This window comes from Eptatretus burgeri, chromosome 1 (assembly GCF_056783735.1).
Source record: "Eptatretus burgeri isolate ZD-2024b chromosome 1, Ebu_testis_v1, whole genome shotgun sequence".
Taxonomy (NCBI): Eukaryota; Metazoa; Chordata; class Myxini; order Myxiniformes; family Myxinidae; genus Eptatretus; species Eptatretus burgeri.
The window spans coordinates 72,214,529-72,234,020 of NC_140961.1; the positions used below are offsets into that span (position 1 = coordinate 72,214,529).

Sequence of the window (19,492 nt, forward strand, 5' to 3'; positions counted from 1 at the left end):
TTGTCCAGGTATTTTTGGAACACCCTGCATATTGAGCCATGCCACACGGCCTTTAATTAGCATGTACACGAAAAAAGGCATTCATGAACTGTGGTCTATGCAGAGCATCGGTGCAACTGAAGCAGTCTCTTGGCTGGAGTTACCATCCCACATGGGACATCAGAAGTCAGGGTGGGAATTTGGAATAAGGTGCTGGTGATAACTCGTCACCTCTTCACAGGCCCCATTGGATCTTCAATGTCCACCAATTAATACTGGTGGATGGGATGCCCAGTTTCACATCCCTCCGAGGGATTGCGCACACATTGATGAATCACTGTGCCGATGAAACACCAGGATGGCAATTTACAGCTGGGTTGGGATTCAACGCCAGGCTAGACAGCTTATAGGCGAGTGTGTGTACCTCGTTCGTCTATCCTGCCAGCCCAAAGAAAAGCATGCCTCATAAATCCTCGAAATAATGTTTGCTTTTATACTTATCATACAAGTAACATGCATCATACTTAAAAACTGTTTTGTTTCAGACCTGTAAAATGGTTGGATCGTGGTTCATCATCCTCGAGCATTGGATCGTCTCCTGCACAACACGGATCGTCTTCTGGCAGTGGTGTGGTACAGATTGCAGTATGACTTACAAACAAGGTCCATCTCTCGATCTTTTGGCTCAGTTGCACAGCACTTTTTTTTCCTTTTGGTTACTATGCTGATTTTATTTCCTCGTCCCCCACCCCCGGTACAAATCTGCTTTGTTTTTACACTGGTTTGTGACCGGTCTTGAATGTTGATTGAAATCTAACAACTGATCACAGTATGCACTTGTCTGTGCCAGACCATTTCCAAGGAAGGTCTACTTGTGTAGTGCTCCTTGTGGACTACAGTCAAAAATGCAGTGGTTTCATTTTGTTTGGATTTTTTTTTTGTACAAGGAAAGGTTGCAAATTTTTTTTATTTCAATAATGGCTTGTTCTGCAGAATGATGGCCCAGGTGCTTCAATTACTCAAACATTTAAAGATTACCGCTGATGTGCTGCGTTGTCTGTACATGCCACAGTGTTGGCGCAAAGCTGTGACAGAAAATTGCCAGCTTACCTTCTGTGACCACTTATTGGGCATTAGAATTCCTCTTCATCGATGGCAGGCCTTCTGCCAAGGGCTTTACCCCACACGTACAACTTCGTTAACATTAACCATGGCCGCCTCCTTGCACAGTGCTGTCTTGATCGCAATTTTATGCTTGTGCTTGTTTTCACTGACAATTTTACTTATTGCCAAGAGATTCATGCTCTTTCGGTTACAAACAGAGTCCAAGATTGGATGTTTCACAAATGCTTTGAAATGAAGTATAAAAGTTTTTGTTTTGTTGTTTTTTTTGGTACCAAGTTGAGAATGCATTGTATTTCTGGTGCTTCTTCACTGAGTTGGTGTGGAATCCTGACCTTTAAGCCTTGCCTTAACTCACTCCCCCCCCCCCCACCCCCTAAGCACTGTTATTTATTCTGCTCTCCAGGAATGACTGCAGCCCTTTGCTAAACGCTGCTAACAGGGTTCAAAGCTGCAGCCAGTTTGCATGTTCGTGCAACTTGAACTGGTTTTTTTCCGAAGTATATTGTAAAGAAGAACACAACATTTATGTATATACAAATAAGTGTTATTGAAGCCATTCTAATTGTTGCTTTTAACATTTGTTTTATTACCCTGTATATATAATGGTTTGTGGAATGTAAATTGACACCTGACAATGAAATTCGACCCACAGAACAATTGCTTTGTTGTAGTCTAATAAATGAATTGCTTTCAAAAGTCTGGGGGAGTGTTGCTTTGGTTGAAGATATGAACTAATCAAACACAAGCTTAAACTGCCTTTTCAGGTCATAGAGATGTAATGTTTTCACAATATATATATATATATATATATATATATATATATATATATATATATATATATATATATATATATATATATATATATATATATATATATATTGTACAGCATCGTCAATAACATCACTTTGGGGTGGGGTAGAATATTGCACAGATTTAAAGGATGTTACTTAAACACTGTCGAGGAAGAAGTTGATAAATTAGACAAAAAGGAAAACTTTAGTGCTACTTTTTTAACCCAACAATGAAAGCTAGATTTGGTTGTAAACAAGAACTTGCAGTTTTGCTTTTATCAAAGATCAGGTGAAAAGAATATTTGAACCACAACTTAATCTGCTCGAAATTTCAGCGAGTTACCAAAAAAGATAAAGGGGAAGGGAGTAAGAGCTATGATTTTAAAGTTTCCGGCTCAGCAGAGTCATCATTTGCTCGTAGACCGTCCAAGCCATTGCAGCCATGAGTGTTCTTCGCATGCACCGTGGAACTGCACCACAGAAAAATCCAGGAAGGCCAGCACTCTGCCAAACACACCGCATGTTGGGAGTTAACATAACAGCAACGGTTTTCGATGAGCGAATTGCCCTTAAAGTTCAACGTTTTTAAACTTCTGCTTTAAGTTCAATGAGAAACAGCAATTAACATAAAGCACTCAAAGGAGCATGATTGCAAAGGGTGCCAAGTGTTGAGCATCACTTGTTAAAAACCCTTCCGATTTCACAGATCAAAAATACTCGTGTTTATTTGTAAACATGTTTGCAGGACTTGTGTACAAGTTTTAGCAGGGCGTGCTTACACATTGTAAGCAATAACGAACCGTGTTTCACCCTTGTCTCGGGTCTCACTCCTGCATTTATATTTTCATTTACGGATGTTTTCCTATGGTTCTGCGATTTAATGTCCATTGGCACACAAAGTTTCAGCTTTCTACCTCACCTGGAAGATTCCGTTCTTCAATATCAGTCGATGAGCTTTATATATTACATAAACACGAGTCGGTGTTTTGAAAAATGAATACTGTACCGAAAATAGTTAAGCGATAAAGTGACGCAAGAGTTGATCCCAAAATAATTATCGATACGGCGGGAATGGGGGCAACACAGGGCTGTGACTGACTTGCCATGAAAAATAAAAATGGGTATGAATTTACATGAGGGAGAACCAACAATGAGCATCACCAGCTGGCTTGCCTCCACATTAGAAAAAGTGGTAGTCCTTAAGATTTTAATGAGTGATGGGTCAAGTCAGACATGTGTATTGCTGAAACATGGGCATGAGTGCTCATGTGACACCTGTACATGTTTGACATGTTCACTCCATCCTGAATGAAACATTGACTGTGAATGACAAAGGCTTAACTAACATGAATGACCAGAAGAGCTTGACTTGACATTTCCACAGAACTTCTTAAACGATTTCAAACAAACCCAGGCAACCTCATGAGCAGGACTGTGATTCAGCACGAGTCGAGGGTAAATAACTGATCATTTTGGCATATCTCGCTCCACATCAGAAAGCTCCAGTCGAACTCCACAACAAACATGCCACAAACGCACAACTTGTTCATTTATAGTATATATGGATTGGAAGGAAAGTTACCACTTACAATAAGGAGAATATAGGTAATTTTCTCATCTTTAACACCATTGAGGATTTGTGGGCTGCTCTAAAATGAGTTGTTCTTTGGTCCCTGGGAAATCATGGAAGCACAGCAATGATCCCTCCCCATCACCGTAGCACGAACGATCCTCCATTGGCATTGATTGACTGAGCCAGCAGTGAAGCATTGTGAAAGTCCATTAGTTCTTCAGCATGTTGACCAGATATTTGCACTATTTCTTTGTTGGCTTGAAGTTATGTTTACCTTGCGAGACTCCAATCATTCCCTGGCAATTGTTCGGGATTTTGGTGTTTCCAAGATGGAATTTTCTTCCCACTTCCACCCTTGTCTAGCGCAACGGATTGACGGGTGCCACGTCCTCGAGTTGTGTGGAGGCCGCCAGCCATCGGGCCATCGTGGTCAACTTATCCACCGCAGCTTCTCATTGGCATTAACCGGAAATGGTAAGAATGTGACACCTCACCTCTCATCCCCAGATGTCTCATATTTTGGTGAATCCGATTTGCATCCAGGAACACAACAGTAAATGGTTAACTATTGTGGAATTTCCCTCCATTTGACTCTTTGAATACTGCAATTGATTAAACAAGCTCAAATGAGCTAAGATCCTCATCCTCTTAATGATAACGTCATAAAAACGAATGACATCATTGTGATGTATCAGGTTTGCGGTAAATTATAATCTGTGCTCATGCCCGGCTTGATTCCCGCAAACAAAATTCAAACAGCTTGCCCAGTTTCGGAGATAATGGTATAGGCGATTTCCATTAGCGGCAATATTATGACGTCAACTTTTTTGAGGAAGAATTTCCAAAATCGGAGATGGTTACTGCATATACATGGCAAGTTTCACGAAGATCCGATGAAAACTCTGGGTTGTGAAACAAAAAATAGGAATGACGTCATAAAAATTGATATGACGTCATAGTGATGCATTCATCTCTGCTAATGCCCTGTTCGATTCCCGCAAACAGAATTCAAAAAGCTTGCCTCGTTCGAGATAATTTTTTAGGCGATTTCCATTAGCGGAGATATTTTGACGTCATAACTTTTTTTCTAGGAGGAATTTTCAAAATCGGAGATGGTTACTGGCTGCACACGGTATTTTTACATATATACGCCAAGTTTCAGGAAGTTTCGATGAAAACTGTAGGCTGTGAAACAAACTAGTCCACAAGAACAACAACGTGAGTAAGACTTGGAGATCCTCCATGAGGATCGAAAAAAGACACTGATTTTGCCAGAGCAATGACAGCCTCAAAGTGCCTCGATTAGCAGAAGTGAATCGATGAAAATGAACGAACAGCACATGCGCGAAATACATCGTTGGGCATTCGCGAGACGGTTTCGAAAGTCCCTTCTTGCATCTATACTCGGTGAGAAAGGGCAATCCCATCAAATAATGGACCAAGCCAAAAGATATTCTAAACTCGAGGAATGTGAAGGGTTTTTGGCACGAGTTAGGACTGCAAGAGGGTTTTGAAACACACACCCTGTAGATGGCAAAGAATGCTTCGTTCATTCTCTTGTATTTGTGTGGCTCCATCTGCATCGTGGTTTTCATCATGTCAGCAGGCTGCGTCACCAACGATGCCATCACTCCCGCTAAAATACCACAACAAAAGTTGCCGGTCAACTGCCAAGATGGGTCAACACCTGCAGTGGAGAAAGAAAGAAAAGGGGACTTAGTGCATCGGTCTTATAGTCCATTTTCCAGAGAAGTAACCTTGTTGTCCTCAAAAGTGTGTGGTTTTATGGTGGTTTCTTGTTCACAGGCAAGCATAGACAAAATTAAGCTTGGTTGCCCGGATGGCAACCATGGGGAAATCTGTTATTTTTTGCGCAAGCACAAGATAGCCGTCATCGACCAGGCTGAAAATACAACTTTTTAGGTAATGAACTTAAAATTACACATGAGACATCTTTTCCATATAATTTTGGCACGAGGAATCGATATTTAACCTTATTTTTGTGATTCGAAGTAAATTTGAGGTCAATGTTCGAGTTCCTGGCAATTGTTTGCCGTGTGAGATACATTTGGAATGACGTCAAGGTCACTATTCTGACAACTGGACGCTCACATACGACATTAATGCGAGTTACTAATTCATTGTTTTCTTTTTGCAGATATGGCTGATTCAAGGTGCATTCTTCCCGTGTGTCATGGTGGAGGAGAATTGAAGAAATTCGCTGATCAAAGGATCAAGACATTGATCTCCTGTGCCAAAGCCCGTGGAGATGAAGAGCTACGTGCAAAACTACAGGACATTGTTGATGGTGGTGGTGATGCTGTTCGCATAGAATGTCACAAAGGATGCTACTGTACTTACACATCAAAACAAAAAATTGAGAGACTTCGTAAATCACAGAAAAGAAAAGCTGAAGATGATTGTGTTACAGTGACAACAAGATCTCGCACACAGGCAACAGGCAGTGGAGCGTTTGTTTACCTGTTGGTGACAAACATCCAGAAAGATGGGATCGTGTTCGTCAGTGCATGACTAAAGAACGTTTTGACAAGGAAGGTAATCCAATCCCAACTATGAACAGATGCCATCATTAATGCTGCTGAGCAACGTAATGATGAAGTAGCCAGAACGGTCAAGTTACATATTGGATATTTGGTTGATCTTCCTGCGGCTGAGTGCAAATACCATGTACGCTGTTATAACAGTTTCATGACAGTCCCTAAATATGCTGATTTGCCAACTGGTGTTGCAGAAGAAAGTGCCCTAAAGAACGTCATAGAGCGCATGAATTGTGACAGGCCAAAGATGTGGAATAGCATTGAACTGCGTTCCCTGTAATGTGATCTTGGTGGCAAACTCACTCGAGGTGATATGTTTTGCAAACTAACAGACTGCATGAGTAAGGACGTTATGTTAGTTTGGGTAGATGGATGGGCTACCATTGTTGGTTTCTGTGAGTCCATTGCTAACCATCTGAAAATGGTTAAAGTGGATGATGCAGATGAGAGGAGTATTGATTCTGTGGTAAGGCACATCAAGAAGGAGGCACGCTCAGTCAAGTACAACAGTGCCAATTATGACCTCTCAGAATTTACACAAGCCAACACAATCAAGGCAACAAGCCCAACTTTACTGAGGTCGATTTCAGACTTGGTGTCTGGTGGTGAAATGACCAAGAAATCTCTAAGCCTGAGCCAGTCAATTCAAAGTCATGTTACAGGTACCAGAAATCAGCCAACATTAGGACTGGCTGTCAAACTACTGCACCGCCATGGCAGTTCTGATCTAAAGCTCCTTCATGAACATGGGTTCACAACGTTATATGATGAGGTCCTGAGATTCAGGAAATCCGCTGCTCATTTTCTCAGTGACAATGCTCAGCTTCTCCACCAATTCATGGGTTTGAGTTGAACTGTTGGCGTGATTTTTGTCTGGTTTGATAATCTTGATCTGCAAGTGTTCACGCCTCATGGTCGGCACATTACTCATGTCCTCTCACATGAATTTCAGCAACCCCATCCTGCAGGCATTCTTGAGTATGGGCATGCTCACCCAGGGAAGAGCGACCTTATTATCCCACGACTGTCTAAGAAAGCTGCCCAGTCTTGGACAAGCAGCAGCTCATCAGGGAGCCTTCCTCTGCAGCACTACACTGGGCCATCCAAAGTGAACCCCCCGGCTGTAGATGCAACCTCTGGATTCTCTTACCAAGAAGTGTGTGCCCGGCAAGCTTTAGCTAGTTTAGCTGCTGCACAGGAAAAGGACACGAAGTGGCTAAACACAGTCAGCACACAGGTGAACGCCATGGAATGGGTGGGTTCAACAACCAAGAAGCATTCACCAGTCGTGCAGAAAAAAAGCCAGCAAGTACCGACATGTTCGGACCCCTTATTGATGCCGAAGCTTCTCATCCAGACACTGTAGTGACTTCACTGGAGAATCTTCAGAAGTCATTGACTGATATGGGAATGACTTGTGTCCACATCTCTGTGGATCTCCAGCTCTACATGGTGGCTTGCCAAATCAAGTGGCATGACGTTGATCGCATTAAAAAGGTGATTCTGAGGCCTGGGATAATGCACACTGTGCAGTCCTTCTGTGGTTGCATTGGCAAACTCATGCGTGGGTCTGGTGTTGAGACTCTCATCAGTTCAGCATTCGGGGGCCTGGCAGGAATCATGAGTGGCAAGTCCTGGGTTCGCTCAATGACAGACTTTTGGATGGTTTCGACTGCCCTTCTCATTTCCTTCCTCACCACCGGCCCCAAGACATTCCAGGAGTTGTGCAGCTACCTTGAGACATGCAGACAGCACCCAACTGGGAAGTACTGGGTTGATAACTTCATCAAGCCTACTCTGCTTGTTCATCAACTTCTGTGTCGTGAGAGGGAGGCAGATTTCCTGCTGCAACAGCTAACACTTGAACCCATGCTTCCCTACTTCTTTGTTGCTGGTCACCATCACTATGCCCGTTACATCACCCATCACCTTCTGGAGATGCGCTATCTGCTGCCACCAGATGCCAAATCAGAGCTCATATCAGGTGCTTTTGTGTGTCGTCACCAGGAAGGCATTTGGAATGGTGTGAGCTCTGATCAGTTCGGTGAACAAACTGCTATTAGAATTGGCAAGGGTGGCCTCAAGGGTATGACTCTTTCTCCAGAGATGGTAGCAGAGTGGATCGATTCCTTTCCTGTCACTGCCTACATCTCAGATACAATGGAGCACATCTACCCTGACTCTTCAAACAAGGACAATGAAGACCAAGTGAGAGAAAATGACACAAGAATCGGACCACATCACAAGGAGGAGGGGAAGAAGAGGAGAGAACTTGATGCAGATGATCGGCGCCGGATTTTACTTGAATTGTCGAATGTGTCTCATCCTCTTGAGAATCACTCACCACATCTGTACAACATTGCCAATGGTCGAATTGCTCCCCGAGAAGCTGAAGTGAATGTTGAGGATTCCGTGGTTATAGGTCAGAAAATGGTTGCAGAGTCCCATGCATCCCTTCCAGGTGGATTCCATGCAACCATCTCATGCCCCATCAAGACAATGGAGCACTTGCAGAAAGGAGTGAAAATTGGGGACAAGAGGATCTTTGATCTGGAAACCATCTTCCTCAGGCTGCTGACTATTGGACAGCAAAGACAAATGGAGCTAGGACCTATCTTCCAGTTTTAGCTCTGCGCAGTACCCCCCTCACTGATTGATGAATATGGGTGCTTAAGGAAAAGGCAACAAAGCACCACTGGCACACAAACTCTGTGTTCAGGCACAACAGCCTCTGCAACCAGATGTTACCATTGTTGACGCGAGCCAACTTCTCTATCATATTGTCTGGCCTTTCAGGGGAACTGTGTCAGTCTTAGTTGAATCCATCAAGACAAGGCTGTCTACCATTGCTGGTCAGAAGATCTTGGTCTTTGACAAATATTATGATGTTTCTGCAAAGGACCATGAACGAGTGAGGTGTGCTGGCATTGGTTCCATCAACTATGACCTCACAATAAACACACCCCTGCCTCGTCGAGACACCATCCTGAAAAACAAGCAGAACAAGTTGCAGCTGTCCAAGGTTTTGAGTACCTATAACTTTGGTGAAGGAGTTACTGTGGAGAGCCGTAGCCATGGTGCGTTCAACCACGATGAAGCAGACATTACAATGATCTCACACCTGCTCATGGCTGCTAAATGTAATGCAAGAGTGATACGTATCCTCTCTGATGACACCGTTTTTGTATTGATGGTTTACTGGGTTTACCAGTGCAACATCCAGGCCACATTGCAGATGGAAAGGTGTGATGGAGCAATTTGGGATATCAACACCACCTGTGACCAGCTTGGCCCCAAGTGTCTGCAGCTTTTGGGAATGCACTACATCACTGGCTCAGATACCACATCATACCCATATGGCAAGGGCAAAGTGTCAGCCCTGAAGACACTGAGCTGGCAACTTCCCTGGTTTGTACTCCGCACTTGGCGAGCTGAACACAAGCTATGAACAGCTCATGGAAGCAGGGCGGACATTCTTCTGTGCCCTGTATGGTCAGCCAGAAGGTACCACGATGAGTGAGATGAGGTACTATATGTACACAAGGAAGTCTGGCAAGCCCCTCCAGCTCATGGCATTACCTCCAACTGAGATCAATCTCTTCCTATATATTTTGCGTGCACATCTACAGACAGTACTTGTAAAATCAGCTGATCAGTAGGCCCCACCTGAACTTGACATTACAAAATATGGATGGGACATCAGAGATGGAATCCCAGTGCCAGCAACTTCTGCTACTCCACCAGCCCCTTTGGACCTCATGGATGTTGTGTGGTATGGATGCAAAGCAGAGGGGAAGTACTGCAGTACTGCAAGTTGCAGTTGTCACCATGCAAAGATCTCCTGCACGCTATACTGCACTTGTGGTTGCAGTGACAAGTGCTTCAACCCACACAAGACTGTGGAGGAAAGTGAAGTGGAAGAAGGGAGTGTCGAAGCAGAACTGGAAAGAGACGAGGATACGGAAGGGGACGAGTACAATGAATGGGAATGAACAATACGTAAGTTGTCTACTGGGCTCTATGTCCTCTGTTCTTAAGATGTCCAATATGATGACATGACAATGTGTATGCTTTCTGATTATCAACATACTGTTGTGAACCATTCATGACTTCACTTTTGCATTGGTGTTGCATAATTTTCAGCAGAAAATAGTCATGGACATTTCATGTGAACCTCTATTTATTCCTGAACGTAAAAAAATAACCCCACAATTGAATTCATGTCAAAATCACATGGAAAGAGGTATTTCACAGGATTATATGTTGACCGATTAAAAACTTAGCCCCATCGTCTGACCTGTAGTGGCCATCTTGAATTTATGTAAATTACAGGAGTTCCCCAAGGTAGCCACCCCGGCAACCAACCTGAATTTTATTAATGGACCCATGTTAGTCCAAAACAATCATAAAACCATACACTTTCCACATCAACAAGGTTGACAATGGAACACATAATAATGGCAAATGGACTATTAAGGCATATTAGGGAGGGGGGGGGTCACTTGATTTCCTACTTGTTTAAAAAGTTAACTCAACCTTAAAGGGGAACCCAAACGCCAATTTATTTTTCTGAAAAATTGAGAATCACTAATCACGGTCTAATTTGAAAGGGGGAAAAAAAACAAAAAAATTGAATTTTTTTTGCCACTCACAAAGCGTCTAAAACAAGACAAAGTCTGACACCGTCGGTTTTCGATTTTGCCAGTGACATCACACCCTGAAAACCATATTGATACGAATGGCAGGTCAACATCATGAAACGGTGCATGTCTGCTCCGATTCCGACACCGATTCCACCATCGTTAGCAACTGATGGTTCTCAGAATGTAGAAAGTGATCATCGGGATTTTGAAGAAACGATTTGAGATAAAAATTAGTGACAGAAACGTTTTCAGGGTGATTGTGGAGCCGAATCGTTTTGAGGCTTGTGCGAGCGATTCAGAGGACGAAGGCGGAAATGCTCGTGAAGATGAAAACGCCGCTCAAATGATCACTTTAGCTCGGTTGGGTTTGATTTTTCCATTCAATTGATGATTTGTGAAGGAGGGATTTTCTATCGATTGATAAATCGGTTTTGAGTACACTACTCGAGTGGAAATACTCGTCATTTCCCGACAACATGGAGACCGCCCAGCACACTCGGACACCGTGGACAAAATGGGTGACGAATGCTTTGTCCCAACGTCGCAGGCTGGCCAGATGTCATGTACGTTATAATGGGATCGTGCTGTTTCATACTTTAGTCAGACGCCATTTGTGTCTGTGCTGTGTCCCACTATCGTGTCCGTGAGGTGTTGATGTCTCTCCACAGTAGATGGAGAGGGGTGGAAGGTGGAGGGGTGGGGGTGGGAATTATGGGGGATTGTAGGGAGATGATAGAAGGGGGATGTGTGATGGTGGCGGGTGGACGGGACCCTAAAAGTTTTGGAGTCCTACGTCAAATCGATACATACATACTTTCTCTTCACTATAAATAGATGGTGGTTCATTTGATTTGTAGAAATTTGTGTTGGTAATAGATAATTATTTTCAGGTGTTCTTGTGGTAACTGCCGGGCAATGGCAACAGCTGTTTGATCCACCGCTCAAATCGTCCGGGTACACATGCCGGTAACTGGGTAGAGGCGGTGTTACGGTTTTGAGCGACGGTTGTTTCCTCTGCTTAATCGTGGGGATGGTGTCCTCTCTCTCGATAGTGGTGGATAACCACAACGTCTAGCCATCTCTGTTGTTTCATAACGTGCTCTGGAGCACGTTCAGAGCACAAAAGCGAATATTTTCTCAACCCGATCCACGCTCCGGTATTTCGGACAAACGCCGTCCAATTTCTGGCAAGCTTAAGGTGTTTCGGCCGTTGGTGTAGCATGAAACCATCTCGGTTTGTATCATTATACAAGCACCAAGGAAGCATCGACTCGGCATGTTTGTGGAAAATCAAAAATTATTCGCTTTGAGTTAAATTAACCTGTACAAAGTACAGATGTAGTGGTCTGCTTCCGTGTGTCACATCACGGCTAGTCTGAAGAAGATGATTTTGACTTCATAATTTGAAAATCAGAAAAAGACACATGTATATTTTGTAGGATATGAAGGGAGAGATTAGTGTTGAAGTGGTCTGAGCGTTTGGGTTTCCCTTTAAGATTTGAACCCTCATCTTCGGAGTTTTTCTCTGTAATACAAAAGAGAAGCATAAAAAAAAATTTGCAGGACAAAGGAATTGTTTGTTGCATTTGCATCAAGATGTCACTTTCAGCCATGGGGCCAAGCACAAATTATCATCTTCTGCAATGTTTGAACTTGACATACCTGCTGACACATTTCATTCTATTTTAGTGAAATGGAGCTGATATTACTCTGCCTAACACCCACATGTATGGGGTATACAGATTCATAGCTACCTCCCCCATCGAAGGTGGACGGAGGTTAGGTTTTCACCCATCTGTTTGTTTGTGAACATGATATCTCAAAGTTATGGACGGATTCAGATGAAACTTGGTGAACAGGTTTGGGTGTGTGACAAGGACAAATTTATTCAATTTCGGTAAAAATCTGGATCAGAAAATTTTTTAATTAATAAAAAAAAAAGATTCTTCACCATTAAGTGATTAAGCCAAAAACGATATAAAGCATGACATAACAAAACTTGGTGGATGAATTGGGTCGGTGACGAGAACGAGCCGATTAGATTTTGGTTAAGATCCGGCCTATCAATGGGATACAAAACGTAAACTATTCAGCCTGGCAGAGGTATGCGCTCTGAGTGGCTGTTCTAGTTCACAATGTAGACGAGATCGGCCTGACTTTGTGGACTGACGGAGAAATCTGGGATGGTTAAAAACTTACATAATATATTAATATCTGCAAATAGCACCTCTTAACTGTGATGGAGACCGTGAACTCCATGTGCCTCACCAGCATTTGCTCTCAAGGTACGTGGATTTGCTCTGACCATCAGGGTGTGCCCCTGCGAAAAGGTATGCAGTACAGTTAACAAGGTTTCTGAATACCTTTTTGTACTGCTTGCTTGCTCTGAGTGTAGAACATAAGGTAGATGCCAGAAAAAGGTGCATCCCGTAGCAATGTGGCTGTCAATCCACCGAAGAGGCCACGTATGCCCTCCGTGTGCTGGATTACACGCAGAGCTCCAATAACGCTGCTGTAGCTAAAGCGACCACTCTGCAGACGTGCAAGTTGGTGTATGTTCAGCACTAGCATCCGAGAATGGACTTTCACAGCATGAGAACAGTCAAACATATAACAGTAGGCATATAATGGTTGCACTTAATTGTCATCTTTAAGAGTCCTTCACAAAGCTGTACATTTGGGAGAAGGGGAGAAGCACATAATAATAACCCACAGCATTTATAAAGCACCAATATCTGCCTATCAAGTCATTCAAAAATGTTTCATGATGCAGCGGGCGAAGCCCATGCGATGGTTGCCAACCTATGGTTGCTTGTCCGCACTCTCATTTTTAAATGCTGAGCATCAAGGAAGGAAGCAACATGTACCATTTTAAATGCATTTGCTTTTCACTACATACCTCATATCGTGTCTTAACAACGGTGATTGGCAGCATACAAAGTCCTGCGATGGATCGTGCCGATGCACCAAGAAGAAGAGACTCCAACGCTGCAGGCTCATGGTCCCTGTAGATTGAGCACAGGATAGACTTGAATTGACTCGATCACCAATCACCCCTGGCCAGACAGGTTCGTGTCCAACCAAATACATTCTCTCTCGATCAAAATAAATTTACAACACATCATTGAAGACCTTTTCAAATTGCCTGGACGTACCGATGGAGGCTTGGAGAAAAAAAAAAATAGTAAATAAACAACCTGAATCGGCCATCTGCATACTCATCATCTATCCATCATCATCATCATGATGATGTACCAAGCCTGAATGCAGAGCGTTGGTGCTGCCAAAGCAGTTACTAGGCCACAATCGTGGTCCGGTCATCACTCTTACTCAGGAAGTCAGAGCAGGAATTTGGAATTTGTTCATGGACTCTTCATGAAGGACACCGTGGGATCTTCAAGATCCACCAACTAATGCCAGCAGACCGGACACCCAGTTTAATGTCCATCCGAGGGACGGCACACACATTGATGAATCACCCTGCCTGTGAAACACAGGGACGACAGTTTTGAGCACAGGGTAGACTATGCTCAAAACTAAAAACAGGAGGCTGGGAATATCTGCTAGTATGTATTACATATACATTTGTCCTTTTTCTTTCAAAGCTTGGAATTGATGTTAAAATAAATAAATAAATAAACACACCAATGGCTTCTCATATTCCATCTCGATCACGTGATGTATGGCAAGCATCTCTGTGAACCTCAGATCACTATAAAACACATTGGCTGCAACAGACAAGCACTTGGTGTTCATGCAAGCAAGCCGAATAGGTGATGCAACTCGCAGACAACACTGCAGCGACTGCAGCCAAGTGATTACTTAAGATGAAAGTTGCATTTCGATGTGTGCCAACAGGAGTGGTTGCTTATCTCTGAAGAAATGCCCTTTTTAAAATGGGCCTTGCTTGACCTATGCTTTCTCGAGGACAAATCAAACAAAAAATTCACAAAAATAGAAGAAAAAGAAAAAAAAAATCATGCATTTCGAGGAAACGTTTCGTTTGAGAGGGAAAATTTTTGGAATTGTGGTCAACAATGTTCACACACTGGTGAATATTAGTAAAACAAGTCATGCGAGGTAACATTGTAATCTCAGCAGTGATTAGCGAATGTGTGACGTGCATGCTGAAGCACCCAATGGCTGAGTTGTCATTTGTAATGCAGCACACAATCGATGTTTCCACGATCAAAATATCATATTCTTCGTTAAAAAAACGATGATGCACAATTTCATATTTATCATATTGTTACGGCTGTCGAAATTAGCAAACCACCATTCAGGGCCCGTAGGTGAGATAACTCTAAGCACATGTGTAGTTAGCCCCAAACCCGTTGTTTAGAGGGAATTTATGTGATTCATTCGGGCTGCAACGCTTTGAGATAGCCGTTTTTCTGTTCTATCTTTATTTTGAACCGCCATAACCATCAAACCACCACCAAAAACCCTCCACCACCCTCACCTCTCTCCTACGGCCATTCCCGCACCACCTGTGAACACTGAGCGTCGGGCTGTCTTGGGCTCGTTCAAGCGATACCCACCGAGCCGCGAGTGCAAATAGCGGCCTTTCCGAGGGAGAATTCGGATCAAGAATGCTACACGCCCACTTCTGATCCGTCCAATCAGCAAGCGCGGAGTGGCTTGGCCCCGCCTCCAGGCGCGTCTGTGTGAAATCCATATGTGCAAATTCTAGGATCAGGGGAGGTTCACGCCCACTTTTCCTCCGTCCAATTGGCGAGCGTGGCTCCGCCCCCAAGCTCATCCTGATCCGGAAATTTGCATATTGGTTCTCCTGCTGGCCTATAAAACGCCAAGCGCAAGGCGAATCGTGGCAGAGAGTTGGTAAGAGAGTCATCGGGCGGAGTGTGGCAGCAGCGGAGTGTGGCAGAGAGTGGAGTCAGGAGGCGAAGGCGTCGAGTTGGGTTCTGCAGTTGGCTGAGGAGAGTTGTGGAAAGAGGCCAAGGAGCTCGGGTCCGAGGCGAGAAGGATGGCGGTCAGCGACGAGGTCGCGGTGGGGGATCGCTCGTCGCGGGACCTAAGCCAGCCAGCCATTCTCCCTCCCCCAGAGCATCAACAATTCACCCTTTTCCCCCGCGCTGAGATAGTGCAACAAAGGGGACCCCGTTCCCACCCCACTCCAAACATCGTGCCAACGAAACCCGCGAAGGAGCATGGAGTCAGGGCACAGCCACGCGGCCATGTCTGCGGCTCGTCCGCCAACGCGCCACGAGGACGCGGGTAAGACCCACCTGGTCTCGCGGACCTGGCCGCTCCTTCAGGTCCCGCGCACATATTGGCCTGCAGGCCCGTCTGCCCCCTTGTCTATGAGGTGGCTTCTTTCCTTTGCTTTTGAGTAAATGTGGGTTGGCGCCGTGTCTTGTAAAGTAGAACTGTGTAAGTGTTGCCGTGTGTACGCGTATTCGGTTGTAACTCTGCATTGTTTCTTTTGTTTTTCTGATATTGGTGCATTCTGACTGTTTGGCTGTATACGTGTGCTTTCCGTGTGTCGCGTAATAAATGTGCATTGTGTGAACTGTTTTCCCGTTTCGCTTCGTCTTTTCTTTATTGACCCTCCATCCTGCTTCACGTAAAGGGTTTGTAGTGGGCTTAAAACGCCCGAAAATTGATCGGAACCGTCGAGGCCGACGATAACACCGCTCGGTTATCACTGTAGCATGGAACGGACCGCTTAAGCGGTTCGTGTCCGGAGTCGGCCTGCGGCGAGGTACGATCGCCCGGTCGACCATCCGCGCAGGCACTTAGGGAGATCGAATTTAGCGAGCAACCCTATCCTGCGCGGATGGGCAATTGGCACGGTCGTGGTGGGGTTAAACCCCCACCCGTGACTATCTCCCGGCGTTGTTCCGAGAGGGTCACAACAGAATTGTCCGTTCCGGTGGGCGAGGCGGTCGCAATTCGAGTCGAGCGGCCGATCGCACGCCGGCGGGCGGGAATTCGCAACAATATGTACAAGGAAAACAGGTAAGCATATTATTACTGTTGTGGTGGTTGGAATTTAACAGGAAAGTTAGGATTGTGCGAAGTTGTTTGGTCCGTGGACGTGTTGGAGGCATCCCGATGTAATTAAGTAGGGAGACTGTGAGCTTAAGTGTTACGTGTCACCACACGGGGGGGGGGGGGGGATGGTGCGCTGTTAATTGGATAGGGATTAAGGCCAAGTTCCCCAGCATGTGATTGCTCCTCTGTGACTTTTCCCTATGTTTTTGTGTTACAAACCATGCAAGAATTGCCTTTTTCTAACATGACCAAGTAGGAAAGAAGCCCCGCCTCCAAGGGTGACGGCCATCAAAGTCACGCCCCCGAGACTGATGAATGATGGGCGTGACGTGAGAAGCGAGCCAAATGTGCCGAGCAGGCAGAGGCCCCGCCTTCCCAGGTTTGGTGCGAGCAAGCCACGCCCCAGAGGTGGAAAGTTTTGTTCTTTGACGTCAGACAGTTCAGAGAAGGAATGCACGAGTGAGAACGTAGCTCGGAGATGGCCTGTAAGAAAAGGGCTTTACGGCAGACTCCTTCGACGCATGAAGAGGACGGCACGATTCTCGTATTTGTGCTGAGGCAATTTGGCTCGCATACTGAGCAAAAAGCTGGTCATCGACTCTTGTCCGGTCATGTGGGACGGGCCTCGAGGCCTCGTGTGTGTCACCGAAGGGGACGGCACGATTCTGAAAAGCCGCGGCGTCGATGAGGACGAGTGACGAAGAAGCTGCACGGGATCTCTGAGCCTTGGTGTTGAATACCACTCACAAATTGCCTGATGAACATTCCCGCTGCGAGGGAGTGGCTTGGTGACATTTTTTTGGCGCATCTACGAAGCACCTCAATTCCAAGTTCCAGAAAGACCATCTCTGGACCAAGCTAAGTGCCAGAATAAAGGAAGGATTTTATTTTGTTTTCCCCTTGTCTGTGTGTAGAGGTGGCTCAACTTGGACTTTAGTTTTCCTCACGTATTATTATATTGTGGTTATTCTCCTTTGTAAATATCTGTCTATTTTCATTAAATCAGTTTATTTTAAGTTCCGTGTATTTGTCGTGGGGTTTGAGTATAACTCCTCACCCCCCACCCCCATGCCGTGCTTCCCTGTTCCGTCGCTCCGCTATTGTGCCCCACCCCTCCCGCACGCATTGTAATATCCGAGGATCAACGTGTCCACCTCCTAATAAGGAAAAAACGCTCGACTATCCGAGCTGGCGGTGATGACCGCCCATCACCACAAATTGTCAGGGGATTAACCTGGACCGCCAGCACCATGACAATTTTATTAGTACAAATCAGACACTTTCACACATAAGAGATTGGGGTGGTTGGGATTATGCATTTTCAAAGGGAAAAAGGTGCATCCAACCAAAAAGTAATTTGATCTACTCTGTGAATCTGGTTATAAACAAGAGCAGATCCAAGAGGATGAGACCATGATTGTATTGTTGTGGAAATGACTCCTAAAAGGTTGTTAGAATTGCTTAATATAGCTGTTATATCATTAATGAATGTCTTCGCATATTCGTGTGAGGTAATTAATTGTGATATTAGATATGCATCACTTTATGTCTAGATCGGTGACGTACACCCTCCCTAAGGTGTGTCTAAAAACTGCCATTCCTTTGAACTTTTATATAATGTTATACCCTCTGTAATCTGTCTTTTATATCCTTTTTACTGTTTGGGTGGGACCTCCACCTGTACTTTATGTGGAAAAAGCCAGCTCCACCATCACAACCGATCCTGCAGCACCAGGACCATCAGTGTGCAGGTTGGGGAAGGGTCCGCCCACATGGAATAACTGAGGCCCAATAAGGCATAGGTTAATTAAGGAAGCTCCCTTTTAGTCGTTGTTTTGTGGGCACCATTTATTGTTATTGCTTCTTGTGTTCACTTCTCCATGAGCATTGTTGTTTTAATAAATATACCTTGTCTTGGGATGAATTTGGGTCGTCGTGGTAACTTGCAGAGCCCGTGGAGGGTTAATTGGTGGCGGAAGTTCAAGCCTCATATAAAGACCGTGCCACAGGTCTCAAGCCTGGTCAGCCTGATTAGATAGTCGATGTGTGGCACCTAATTAGTGTAGCGCTTTGGTGCCCCATCCAGTACAGTATCATGACTGTTGGACATGCAATGGTGGTGGGGGGGGGGGGTCTTCAAATTGGTTGACCACTACGGCCGTATTGAGACGATTCACCGGACTCGTACCAGAAAACTAGCACAAACGGATGACTACAACAGTATATTTTGATGTGGTTTGACTGTTCACCAATATCTCAGTCGATCTGTTGGTGAGTGTCATGCTCGATCGGTTGAAACATTTCAACGACTGGAAAATGGCTCATCAGAATAGCCAATTAACATGTGAGGATGTTGCCAACCTGCTGGAGATGTGTCTAAATAGCATGACTTTCATCGGGAACGGTACACATCATCAACAAATATTTGGTACAGCTATGGGTTCACCGGTCATGGCTGTTGTGGCTAACTTGGCGATTGATGGAGAAGCCCGAGCAAAAGATATTCAAGTCTCACAAGAATTGGCTCCCATGATACTGGAACAGGTTCGTGAATGACACTTTTTACCATTGTGCATAGAGACATGGTAGACCACCTTCCTGGGCAACTTGACCAAGTATTTCCCAGCATTAGCTTCACAAATTAAATTGAAAAATAAAGTAAATTTGCTTTTTTGGATGTGGATGTCTACCAGAAGCCAAATGCCTACCTTAAAGACTTCGGTTTACAGGAAACCAACCCACACCAACAGATTACTGGATTTTAACTCCTGCAACCCAATCACCCACAAATGCATGGACCTTGGC

The 19,492-nt window shown here is 44.6% G+C and overlaps 2 protein-coding genes across 7 annotated transcripts in view; one reads left to right on the forward strand and one right to left on the reverse strand.

Annotated features, from left to right (window-relative positions):
- Positions 1-1,803, forward strand: part of NDEL1 (nudE neurodevelopment protein 1 like 1) — an 83,452-nt gene extending 81,649 nt beyond the window's left edge. For all 3 annotated transcript variants that reach the window (XM_085887872.1, XM_085887857.1, XM_085887864.1), the window contains one exon: positions 525-1,803. In XM_085887872.1, coding sequence (XP_085743998.1) covers positions 525-630 — 106 coding nt within the window. In that variant the 3' untranslated portion in view covers positions 631-1,803. The remainder of the gene's footprint in view (positions 1-524) is intronic.
- The window catches only part of SLC25A38 (solute carrier family 25 member 38), a 50,107-nt gene continuing 32,281 nt past the window's right edge, over positions 1,667-19,492 (reverse strand). For all 4 annotated transcript variants that reach the window (XM_085887921.1, XM_085887899.1, XM_085887915.1 and 1 more), the window contains 4 exons: positions 13,569-13,674; positions 13,033-13,201; positions 4,992-5,155; positions 1,667-2,399 (listed from right to left, as the gene is read on the reverse strand). In XM_085887921.1, coding sequence (XP_085744047.1) covers positions 2,277-2,399; positions 4,992-5,155; positions 13,033-13,201; positions 13,569-13,674 — 562 coding nt within the window. In that variant the 3' untranslated portion in view covers positions 1,667-2,276. The remainder of the gene's footprint in view (positions 2,400-4,991; positions 5,156-13,032; positions 13,202-13,568; positions 13,675-19,492) is intronic.